At 38.6% G+C, this 13,234-nt stretch overlaps 1 protein-coding gene across 7 annotated transcripts in view; it reads left to right on the forward strand.

Moving 5' to 3' along the window:
• Positions 1-13,234, forward strand: part of Gbs-76A (Glycogen binding subunit 76A) — a 63,677-nt gene that overhangs the window by 45,525 nt on the left and 4,918 nt on the right. For 5 of the 7 annotated variants that reach the window (XM_034319923.2, XM_034319894.2, XM_034319914.2 and 2 more), the window contains one exon: positions 4,434-8,723. The exons of 1 other annotated variant lie outside the window; for it this stretch is intronic. In XM_034319923.2, the coding sequence (XP_034175814.2) occupies positions 4,536-6,827 (2,292 nt within the window). In that variant the 5' untranslated portion in view covers positions 4,434-4,535 and the 3' untranslated portion in view covers positions 6,828-8,723. Of the gene's footprint in view, positions 1-1,185; positions 1,987-4,433; positions 8,724-13,234 lie in introns of those variants that run through there. One more of the 7 variants, XR_013062721.1, reaches the window with a different exon arrangement.

A 13,234-nucleotide genomic window follows, 5' to 3' on the forward strand; every position in this document is an offset into this window, starting at 1 on the left:
GTGTAACCCGAGCCAGGAGAGAAGTTCGCGAGAGAGAAGCTTTTGCATGCCGTAGGCACGATGGTTTCTTGTTGCGTTCTCCGCGCGTAATAATACGGCAAGGTCCTTCTTTCTAGGTGCGTCCCGACGGTCTAGCTGCATAATTATTCTCCAGCGACACGCGATGCTGTGGAATATTTTCTGTTAGTTTCTTTATCACCGATTTACCTTTTTTTTTTTAACTTGAGGTTAGACAATTTGAACGGAGAGCGCCCTCCGCCGTGTTCTCGTCTCCGTCGCCGTCCCTGCAAGCGAGAGCCAGCTTACCGGCTGAGTAGGTCATGTGAAGGGGATTTGAAAAAATAAGATAGAGCGGAAAAATTTTCAAAACAACCGCTGCTAGTAATCTGGAATCAGAATGTGACGTTAGAATCATATAACCAAAAGCACAAGGGCGCTTGCACTGTGGTAGGCGAAATGTTCCCCTGCTGAAATGTTCGGCGAAGACCTCAGCCTTGTCTTTATCGGAGAACGCGATGGAACCGTCCTGGAAGATTTGCGAGAATTTTAGGCTCGGAAGGTGGTCCAGAATGTAGGATCAGGTCGTTTGAAGGACTTCAGTGTATTTTCCCATTCGATACTTCGGAGGGCAGAAATGCATTTTTTACTGACGAAAGATCGCGAATGTATTCCTTAATGTGGTCAAGAGGAAAGCGCTGGTTAAGCTTACGGAAACGGCGACGCGCATTAATAAGAGTTTTTAAGGTGGCATCAGTATGTAAGAAGGCATGTCGTCCAGTAGTTGTGTCGTTATGATTAGTGGCGCGATAACGGTAGTCGTGAAGAAAATCGGAGAGATCGTCCACAGCGGTATCAATTTCGGAGATGGAGTTGAATTTGGACTTGAGTTTGAGTCCGTTGGTCTCTGCGAAATAACGATCCCAGTCGACAACGGCCTCAAGCCCAGGAGGACGAGCGGAATCAAGCAATGAAAGGATTACCGGTGCCAAATGGTCAGAAGCAAAACGATCAGTGGTAATACATTCGAAATTACGATGGTAATTAGAGATAAAGAAATCGAGGGTGGATGATCGACGGTTGGGGGTATGACAGGTGAAAGAGTTAGGATGAATTACTCGATAAGAGGAACGTGACATGTGCCCATAAATGACTTTTTCAGCGTGGTTAGTAGTGTAATTGTTCCAGGAGGGATGTCTAGCGTTCCAGTCACCTCCAATAATGAAGGTGGATCCGATATGTTCGAGAGTGTCAAGATCGGAGTTATTGAGTAAGTTAGTGTTGCGAATATAAACAACTCCAACAAGGATTTTGGGGTGAAGGATTTTGGCAAAGCAAGCCTGATATTTGTGCGCTAAAGGATTATCAATGGCAATGAAATTAAGAGAATTATGTATAAGGAGGACGGTACCCCCAGAAGGGGTAGGAGTGCAGCTGTCTTGGCGCAGGACAGTGAAGCCAGGAATTGTGAATGTAGAGGTAGGCGTGAGCCAGGTTTCAGTAATCATGATTATTTGAGCTTGTTGCTCGGAGACAAGCAGGATCAATTCATTGCGACGCAATTGAATGGAACGAATATTCCATAAAAGTATTCGCGGGAAGGCGACTTAGTCGAGGGAATTGACGACAGACCAGAAGGTTTGGAATTTTGCAGCCTTAGTGCGACAGTTTCTAAGTCTATCGATAAGAGTATTAGTGATCTGAAGCGTCTCCTCGAGATCGATCATGGAATTTAGCGTCCTAATTGAGTCAATTAATTCGCTCATGGTGCTTATCCCGTTGTCGGAAATAGCACCGACTTACCTCATTAATTTTAACTTCTTAATCCATGGACGACGGACCATGGAGAGAGCCCTAATTTTAATTTAATTTCTCGTTTCATGTTATCTTCATTTCCTAAATTTTATACTGTTCCTTTAAAAATTATTGCTTTCTGCTATCAAATTTTTAATATACAAATAAAAAGAAGTATTGCATAGAATTTTGTGACAATTGGCTAAATGTACTGAAAATTACTATTTTAGTTCAATATTATTGACTGAGGTATTTCAAAATATCTCGTCATTTTATAAATTTAATTTACGTTTCGTAAAAGCTTTTAACTTTCACGCAATGATGCTTTGTATTTACGAATTTTACGCTGCAAAATGTCGGATCACCGACCACCAGGTAAGCAGATCTGGTTCTCTGCCAATGGTATTTATATTGTTCTAATTTTCACGCAGCTCCTTGCGATTAGATTGAAATCTCAAAACTGTTTTCTCCAGATTTTGGAAAAAAGATTTTGTTGAGCACTCCTATCAATGCTACTCAGCAATATCCTAAATCATAATTCATGATAATCTTCATTACCATGAATCCGCTTATTTCCCCTTTGAGGCTTTCCAGAGTCTAAATTCTGCTTTAAATGGAATTGGGCCCGTGAGAACTTTTGATCAGGAGCTTGAATTTGACCTTTTCCCAAAATTTCATCCAAATCCGTCGAGAGCCAATTTCCATAAGATCGATGCGGGGTTTTTTATAAAATAAATTATTTATATTCAAATATAATATAATATGATATATTATAATACAATACACAATATAATGTATTATTTATTATATTTTTTCACACATTTATATTTCATTTTTTTTTTTTCTTTCTTTTAATTTTGAATCTTAATTGAAAAATCGATGAATTCGATGTATCAGTGCATGATCGGTTTGGGCAAGCGAGTCATGGTGGTCATCTATCACGCTCCATTTCTTGACCAATTGCTTTCGATGATCGGCTATGGCCAGCTCGGCGCCAAAAATAATTGCCAGAGCTCTGCGATTGCAAGGCAGAAGGCGAAACGAGGGCGTTTCTTCCTCTTCGTCTTCGTGTGTACGTTTCTGCGTTGCTTTCCTGCTGAGGCTCTTTTTATTTTTCATTCTTTCGTTGCTTCACGTTCGAGTGCACATGGATCGGTGCAACAATGGGCCTCAGGGAAAGGTAAGAACGATCAACAGATTATGACGTGGGCAAAAAGATTTTTAAAAGAACGTGCTTATTTATTTGATTCACTTCAGCGATTCGTTATTAAATTCTAATTTTATAATCCACATTATGGTACAATATTTCTTAAAAATTCACTTTTCTTAATTATATATTTATTTTTCTTAATTAATATGTTTGAAACATTTCATGAAACATTTTACGTATTTAAATATCATTGCGTAGATCGAGATGACCATCCGTTTTCCTGTACTCCCTCTTTCTATTAGAATTGTGGCTTTGAGCCAACCTTGTGATCCATGCTCAAATTTCCCTCCATGTCATTAACGCAAGTTCATTTTTATCACCTTGTTTACGAACAAGTTATAATTAGTAACAACGAGCAATTAATACCTACCTGTGATTAAGCATCTATACATCAGGTAGTAATAAATAAAAAACAAAGGAAGATCTTCGAACATTATATAGTCCCTATAATATAGCCTTATGAGCCTTAAATCATAAAAAAAAATATAGGTATAAAACTTACGGTTTCAATGGCACGTGATAATCACGATTTAAAGATCGTGACGATAAGTTCCGAGAATTTTTCGATCGATCCCCTCTGATCAAGCGATTTACCGGTGTTTCTGAATGGCGAAGGAGGATCTATAAATCTGGCTTATGGAATTTAAAAGCATATAAATAGAACGGTCGAGCGTTATTTTCATTCAAGGATGCTGCGACGTAGGATTACACGTCACGGTGTGTGACCGTCGATCCACGTAATTTGAAGCTATTACAACAACAATATTGTAATGGTAGTTGGAAGTTTAACCGTAGGGGATAATAATATGATTGTGCGCCTAATACATGGCGCGAGTAACTCCGTGCCTTGCAAAGTGTAAGGGCAACGAAGAAGAAGGCGATGTTCGATAGAATTACGGCCGCTTTTCCTCGCACGTTCGCGCGGCTGATCCGATGATAAATGAAGTCACCGGATGATTTTTTTTTCTGCACACGCGTGGCGGTCGACGTCGACATCACCGGTAAACAGGACAGACGTTCGTTTAGATTTATGCGAGTCGTTGCATCTTGCAGCTGTTTCTTCGCGGTTATTTTTTTCGCCGGGATTGAATTAAGTTCAATCGATTTCTTTCTTTGTCTTCTCGGCTTCATGGAAGCCATTTAACACTTGAATGCCGCGGGACACATTAATCACCGCCATTACAAATTTATTGTAATTATAATTTCATAATTGAAAGATATTTCATTTCTTGAAGAAATTAAAGGTTTATTAAGATTTAACAAAGTCTCAAATCTGAAATTTTATTAAAGAGAAAAGGCTAAATGATGTTAGGTCAGGATGAAAATAAAATCGTTTAAGAGATCGTCTGGGGGTGAAGTGCATTCTCTTTTGCATAAAACAGAACCATCCATTCTGTCAATAGAAATAAAAGACTATTTTTGGAATTTGCAGGCAAACACCGAGAGTCGGGAGTCGGAAGAACAGGGTAGCAGCACGACCTCGCCCTCGGAGGGCAGGCACGCCGACGGGACATCCGGCTCGTCCGTCCTCGTGATGGGCAGCACGGACTCGGCGGGCAGCGCCCACAGCGGCGGCCCTTCCTGTGGCCTGGTCAGCTCCCTCTTCCCGAGCAGTTGCCGTGGACGCGCGGAAGCCTTCGCCAGACGTCTTCATCGACGATTGACGTCTCTCGGCAGTGAGGATGCTTCCCAGCGAAACAAAGATCCCACCAATCCAAAGGAGACCTCCTGGTTACGCTCTTCCTCGACAACAAAGTCGATGGTGAACAATGCTTCGACCAATCACGTCCTACAACACCAGCCGCGTCACAATCCTGACACAGAGCTGTGTTACGACTTCGATCTATCCGATCTGTGTCAGGATTTCGAAGATGGCCTCAGTTCGCCCGCCGAAGAGGCGACGGCAGCGGAGATGGCGGACCTGGTCGTTAATCCCGAAGCATTGAAAAATCATCGCGATCTACGTCACGGTTCGCCAAACGGCTCGAAAACTATGTACTCCAGCTTGGATTCCGAGTCTGGCTACGTGTACGCGTCACCTCTGATGGAAAGATCCCCGGACAGTGACTCGTCGGATATATACTTCGATCCAGAGTCATCGGACGTGGAGAAAGCGAAGAACGAGGTGTACTTTGACCCTGTAACCACGTCCGACAGCGAAATGACTACCTCGAATCTTTCCAACGGCTGCGAGCCGACGAAGATGAAGAACGTGTCGTATCGCTGGAGGCCAGAGACGAAGATGGAACAGTCGGAGGACACGTCGGAATCCACTTCCTCGATGCCAAGGAACAGTTTCAGCAACGAGGAATCGCAGAACAACGAACTGATGTGTAATTCGAAGGACTCGAACGAGAGGAGCTCTTTGGAGACCACCTCGCTCAGTCACGAATCTCTTTGGAGTACCTTCGACGAAAGCACAATGTCTCTTCAGGACGAAAGTCCCTCCAGAATCAGTTCCGGGCTAACCGCCTTTCCGAATCGGCTTCCCAAGTCACATTCCGATTCTGAGATTCCTACCCACGGACCTAGGCTAGTGATTTCTTGCGAATGGGACAAGGTCGATCAAGGTGTCGACGAGGTTGATTTCGTGAACGGGCTGTCAGAAAATGGCAAGTTGGAGGATATGAAGAACGTAAGGAACCTGGAAATGAAAGAAGAATCCACGGATTCCTCGGAGAACACCACCGAAGAAGAACTTCCTTATGACGAGGAGAAACCCAGCGTCTCGGTGGTGCAGCAGAACAACCTTAGTTTGAAAGTGGAAGAAAACGCTGTCGAGACGGGGATTGGTTCGACGTATAGCAGTATGATCAATATTCCTGGTGCTCTAACTCTGGAGTATCCCACGGGAGAAAGAGTGATAGAGGCAACGGTGAAGAACGAGGTACAGTTACAAATCGAGAACGGTTCTGTGGCGAACAGCAGCGACGAGGACAAAATGTGTCTGCTGTTGAAGAAGCTGACGACCGACTCAACGGCAAAGGATGACGTCCAGGAAGCTACTCAAGAACCTCAAGGAAACATCGAGGAAGAGGAGGAAGGGGAGGAAGAGGAAGAGGTGAGACCGCAGAAGATCAGACGGTCTTCGTCCCTAAAAACAGGAAAGACACCGCCTGGAACACCTGGAAGGAAGAAGATCGTCAGATTCGCGGATGTCCTTGGTCTGGATCTGGCTGACGTGCGAACCTTCCTCGACGAGATCCCGAAGATTCCCAACTCAGCCTACAGTGACCTGATCTACGACGACATCTTCCAGAAGGACAGCAGTCCAGTGACTAGCATACCAAACATTTGGGGAGACAGGTACACCGAGAGCAGACGAGATTCCAGCTACTCGCTGCCGCCTCGCAAACTGGACAGAACTCTGATGCCTTTGTTCCAACAACCTGGCGGTTTGCCTAACTTTCTGGAGACAGTCCGGGAACGTCGGGTATGCCTGGAGAACGTGCTCGTCCAAGATCCTATCTCCATGTGCATCCAGGGCACAGTGCGCGTGATCAATTTGGACTTTCACAAATCGGTGCACATCAGATACACGTTGAACTCTTGGAGGAATTTCAGCGATCTACAAGCGATATACGTGCCGAACTCGTGCGACGGTTTCAGCGACAAATTCTCGTTCGTCCTGTATTGTCACACGCTGCCGGTCGGTCAGAGACTGGAGTTTGCGGTACGGTTCCAATGTAAAGGTGAACAGTACTGGGATAACAATGCCGGGGCCAATTACTGCTTCCAATGTTTGCCAACCTCCTCTGCTATCGATTACATACCGATCACCGCGCAAGAGAATCAACACCACGAATGGTCACCGATGTTCTACTGATGGACGTGCAGGTCGTTGATGTTTGCGCGGGCTGCTATGTTTCGCGGAGGCGAAGCGGTCTAAAGTGAAGCCGAATATGGCTAACAAGCGACAGAGAGAGAGAGAGAGAGCCTACGGATGAATAAACGTTCCTAAAGTGTACCCTACTGTTGTACATAACTGTTCTGAAGGAGCCGATGGAGGAACGGGAGGTGGAATCGGAAAGCAGGGATAGCACTGGCGTCAATTATTCTTTCCTGCCATTTCCCGACCAGCCTTTAAGTGGACTGGAAGAACTTGACGCACCTGTTAGACTGACATTTTTTTTACACGTTTGTTGTTCCTTGTTTGCGCTCAAATATACAGGATGTCCTAAAAAGATCCTAGAATTCATGAGTCCTTCGTGGTAAAGCGAATCGAAATATCCTTTAACAATTTGCAGTCTGTATTTTCAAGGTAAAAATAATAGAAAATTTGCTGCTCCAGAACACAGAGTACTGCCAGATAGGAAGAAATCAATTCTCAAAGCACAACAAATTTTTATTGTTCAATAGTGCCTGTTATTCTATGTGCGTATAAACGAAGCCACAGACTGTAAAATGATAAAGGGTATTTTTTAATTTGCTTTTCTCGACTGAGGTTGTTTTTGGGACATTCTGTGGGTTATTAATAAACGCCTCGATGCATGAGCGGCAGACAGCTGGCTGAGGAGTAAGACGCTTCTGATATGCTTGTTCTTCGAGATGAAAATGAAGTCTGGTATTTGAAGTGTCTTTGAAGAACCGAAGAAAGATTGAACAGGAATCGTCCTAAGAAGAGCATGGAGATTATTTTCACGTTCCTAGAAAGTAGCTAATTGTACAGACTTCGCGACGCACCTGAGCCTAATACGTTTGTAAGACTTACCAATGATGGTACAAGGTCTTGAGACGGAAGTCGAGGAACTCTGTCGTTTCGACAGGGTTGTAATTATGAAAAATTTCTATTTTATGGATTGAAATGTTTGTTAAGACGCTTTTAGGATGGTACTGCTTTTCGAGGAGGCAAAATTGAAGGCTCACTTTATTTTATCTTTCTTCTTAATTTTAACGATATTTTATTTTTAATTTTAACGATATCTTGTACAAATACTCCTGAAATAACTCGATAAGGTTGAAAACATATCTTTTTAGCAAGCGTAACCACGACCAATTTGATCTTCTTTACAAAAGCCATATTTTTTTAGAATCTACTTTTATTTATAGACATTTAGTTTCGAAGTTTCTTCTTCATCAATCAAAACGTTCAATTTGTGCCAATTTGATTCAGTGCCATTATACGAATTCATCGAGAAAAATATTCTTATGAACAGTGGTGTAATTAGGCAGGGGTCAAGATGGACCTGGGCCCCATAGAAATGTGGATTGTTCCTTCCCAAAAAATTGTAAGATACTAAAATTCCAGAATTCTAAAATTTCACGATATATGAATACCCGAATTTCAGAGTTTCAATTCCCAAAATTAAAAAATTTTAGATTTTCAGAATTCCAGAGTTGCAAAATTTCAAAAATCTTAAGGAACCAGGCCCAGCCTAGAAGAAGGTCCAATTTACGTCATTGCTTCTGAATCACTTCGAAACACATACTATATCATATACAGAGTTTTAAATGTGATAATTTATAATCATGAGATATCGTACTGCCCTTCGGTGTGTTTTATGCTTTTATTATATTATTTCAAAAATTCTAATTCTTTATCAGAGATTCAGCAATTTTATTCGCGTATGAAACTACATATATACTCGATGTACAAAACGTTGGGGCACCAAAAATGCGACGAAATTTTCCTGCAAGAGTAATGTAATAATAGTCCTTTAGATTTAAATGATTTTACACTCGTGTACATAGAATCTGTTTTTCTTTTTTTTTTTTTTTTTTATTTCGACGTTAACTAGCTTTATAAGATAATTGATTTGATTAAAAGGTTTATTGTTTTTGTTGATTATAAAAAGATAATGAAATACACGAAGGTACATTTTCGTTTTTTAATTTCATTCGAAGAACTGTATGCACGTTTCGTTCATTTTTGTGCAACCACATCATCAATGGTTTGAGTGAGTAACGATCGAACTATTTACAATGAAGTGTGCGAAGTAGAACGATGAGAACAAGACATTAATGTTTTGACACCTATTCGTGTATAAAGACTGTGAGTGAAAAACAGCAACTTTCTCTCGTCGTCGTATATGTTAAATGTACAGTGCCGGATTAACGGGAAATCTAAGGGTTGTTGGGGGGGCGGGGCTATAGCTCCGGGTTCCACTTCACAAGGGCTTCGTCATGATTCATTTAATTTGTTAAAAAATATTGAATGCAATGTTTTTTTTATTGCGCTGCTGTTTTTCTTTACAATTAAATGTTACTTAATTTTATTTAAAATAAATTTTAATTTTTGAACCAAATTTATCAACAAAGGAGGGCCCTCGAAAGTTTGATAGCCCCGGGCCCAAGAAACCTTAATCCGATCCTGGATATATAAAAATACGACATGATCATTTGTCGAACGACAGACCACGTTAACGACCGACCAAACGAAGAATCGTTCAATTACGTCGTAGTACTCGAAATCACAAGATACTGATAAATATTTCATCCCAGAATTATTTTGATAACGTTAAGCGTTGTTTTCTTAACCCTGATTACCAGCTGGACCAAGCGGAGTCAGCAACGCTGATAATTGCAATATAATACAGAAACGAACGAGGATATTAAAGATTATTAATATATTGTTAAAGCGACGTTTATAGATATATCCAGATATTTTGTAACAGTTTTGAAGTACAGAGATGTGTATATGCTATTCGTAAATTGTATATAAGCGGCGTCAGTATTGGTGTCTCGATGACGAGTCATTTTTATTCATTCTTCGAGCTGTTCGAAGATTCTTAATTAAATGTACATATTTATATATTTTATCACGGTGTTTGCATGGTAATCATGTCTGTAGCTTCCTATATTTTCTTTTTTTATTTTTGGTCGCTATTATGACCTCTTTTATAATTTTATATACTACTGTTTTAACACGTTCGCTGTCGGCGGCTCCTATCGGAGTCAATCGGCAGTGTTCGGCAGTGCTCGACAGTGTTCGGCAGCATTCGACAGTGTTCGACATCCGTCGTCATCACACGCCGACAACGAACGTGTTAACCGTCTTGTTTTATTTTATAGTGTTTTAATTTTTATTCTGGGGCAAACTACTATCGTTATTTTTCAATGTATTAATAACATTAAATACAGTAGATAATATAGTCACGATGAAATATAATTTTTAAAAGGATCCCTTTGTTAAAGAAGGTATTCTTTAATTTAGACGCATTATAACCACCATTATTGAGGCCCCCGATATTTACACACATATTTACTCGATACACAATGAAAGCCTTTTCTAGTTATTCTATGTACATATTACGTATCGAAATGATGTCGACTTCTATTCTGGTTAACGAGAGAAACGATATTCTTTCACGCGTTTAGAGCAATGACGTTATTAAGATTTATGAACACGGTTATATCACTGGCAACACAAATTAAAATATTTTAATTGTTACGAAAGCTCGAACCTGTTGTTGAATATACGAGATGTTTCATTAATTCTTTTTAACAAAATCTTCACTGCATGAATCTTTTATATTACGAGGGGAATCTGATTTTGCTCTTAATAATGTAATTTTGAGGCTTATTTTAAATTGTAAATAAAGAAATATTTTTTCCATGTTTTAATTAATGTAGATAATTATTTATATAGAATATTTCATATATAAAAAATTATAGTAAAATTGGGAAATCAAGAAAAATTTTATAAATAATTTTATTTTTTGTAATCCTCTTAAACATGGTTTAATTTGAATTTTATTTCAGACCCATTTACGCCCAGAAATTTTAAGAGATACAAATTGTTCTTAAAATAAAGTAGATATTTAAATAAAAAAATAACATGTAGGAAGATACGAACTGAATATTAGAATTGAGATTTAATAATAACATTATTCGAGGTTTTTAAATTATACTTTTATTTATATTCTGTAGAGCACAAAATTCCATCTCTTCTTCGTATAAAAGATTTCATATAAGAATTTTGCGACAGAATTACTGAAACGTTCTCTATAAATGCAATTTCTACGTGCGAAAAATTCGTATAACAAAAGCAATTTATATTATTAATCATTGTTAATTCATAAATCGTACATTACACATTATAAAAGTGTCATCAAACAAGACAAAATTCTGTTACCCATTAAATCATAAATTCTATTTCAAAAATTCTATCAGATGTACAAATTAATTCGATGCCTTCTCTCAAATGAAAAAATTATTTTTAAAAGGTCATCTTAACTTATTCTCTTACGACACTTTCAAATTAGCAAAATATACAGAAAAATAAAAAATTTAAATTTACAATAATAATTCAGAAAGCGTAATGTTAATGACACCGAATTAATTTGTACAACATTGAGCAAAGTTGACCTCTCTAGAGAAAATGGCGATATTAGCAAACATTAGAATATTAGAAGTGATTTAGAAATAAAATAATATAATTTTTAATTGTTATTAAATATTATAAAGATTAATACAGAATTAAGTAATATAAGTAATACAATAAATATCCATTCAAATTATCCCGCGTAAACGTTTATACGCAAGTGGTGGGGGCCATAGGCCTGTATACATGCGATCTCTCCTATATCGTCAGTTTCCTCCGGAACGCCAGAGGGGTAGGGTGGGAGCCCGCCAAAAGAGAAACCCACGCGGAATGGTGGGAATTTGGGGATGCGGAAAGTGGGGGAAACCTACGAGTGGAGGGGGAGCCTCCGAATTCGCCATTTTCTGTGGGGACGCCCATTATGCTCGGTGTTGTACACCTAATATTGCAGTGACTACTTTGGATGTCACATTATAACGAGAGATGATACACTAACCATGAGCTACACTGTGAGCGAACTATTTTTGTTAATGTTTCAAAAGTTATTGTCGTCACCGCGTGCGTAAGATTCTCCCAAGGGTAGTGGGACGGAATTTCACGTAAAACGTATAATTTCGTGGCGGGAAATTGATTTTCATGGCAGCTACGACATTCGAGGGAATCTTACGTCATCGAGGAACTGAAACATTGTGTCACGTTGGTCTCGAACGTAGAAACAATTTGACATCGTGCCATTTTTCTTGGCTCGACTCGTCATTAAACAGCACCAGTGCGTAGGCTTTTTAGATATTTATTTTTATACCGATCGAAAAATTCTTTTTTTAAACGCAAGCCAGACTGAGCGATACGATATCAGTTTCATTATAAAGAGTAGCGAAAGTAATAAATAGATAAAAATAAAATGGTAAAATACTGCTAAGTATACATTAAACTGTTAATTCCCAAAGGATTAAATTATATTATTTTCAAGATAGTACGTTTTATTTTAATTTTTAAATTAAAAATCTTTTTAAATAAACTGTTTCTACGTTCGTGGTCACGAAGGAAAATGATAATTGTATCGAATAGTATAATTTTATATATAATGTACACGTAAGCATATGTTGCACCTCTAATCCATAGAGCCGTGAGCTTTCGTCCAATTACCGAGCCTTTTGCAGTTTCTAAAAAAAAAAAAGTTAACGAACGAATTGAAATCTATATTGTTAAAGTGTTAAAAAACGCGAAAGACTGCATGCGTGTATGTGTTTATTTGATTTGTGTGAATGAAATTACGAGAGCGAACGAATGAAAGAGCCTGGAGATACGTATCGATAAATCTCTTTGTCCAATCTATAAGAATTACTTTTATTTTATATTCTTTGTTCCTTTCCTTTTCTGTCGGGAGAAAAGGAAAAATTTGCTTGTTTTTTTTCTTTTTTGTTTTTTGTTTAATTTCGGCTGTGAAACGAATAGATAACAATTAGCAATGGGCAGCCTTCGAAGTAGAAATTATCTTTGTAAATTAACATTATTGTTTGGTGTTGTCTGTTTATTTCCTTTATTTTCTTATCAATTTTTTTTTTCGAATCAATCCACCAGTTTAATAAGTATTTTCAATTAATAATCTCAATATAAGTCAATATATACGTTTCGACAAAAGATTTAATAAAATTAGTTTTAATATTTAATAAATATATTTGTATAAATAAATTATGGCATGGGATTACTAAATTAGACATTTTACCAAATTTCGGTGTATCTAGGTAACTAATGTAAAATAAATCATTTTTATTATTTCTTTTAAAATCATCATTACGAAAAGAGCATACTTATCAGTTTGGTTTTTTTTTTTTTTTTTTTTTTTTAATATAAAATGAAAAATCTGAAATGGTTGTTCTAATGTTAATCCTATTTCTAGTAATTGCAAGCTGGTCCATATTCCTTTTTTAAAAATTCATGTCAATCATTTAAATCATTGTCCTTTCTTT

Source organism: Osmia lignaria, chromosome 9, assembly GCF_051020975.1.
Source record: "Osmia lignaria lignaria isolate PbOS001 chromosome 9, iyOsmLign1, whole genome shotgun sequence".
NCBI classification, from domain to species: domain Eukaryota; kingdom Metazoa; phylum Arthropoda; class Insecta; order Hymenoptera; family Megachilidae; genus Osmia; species Osmia lignaria.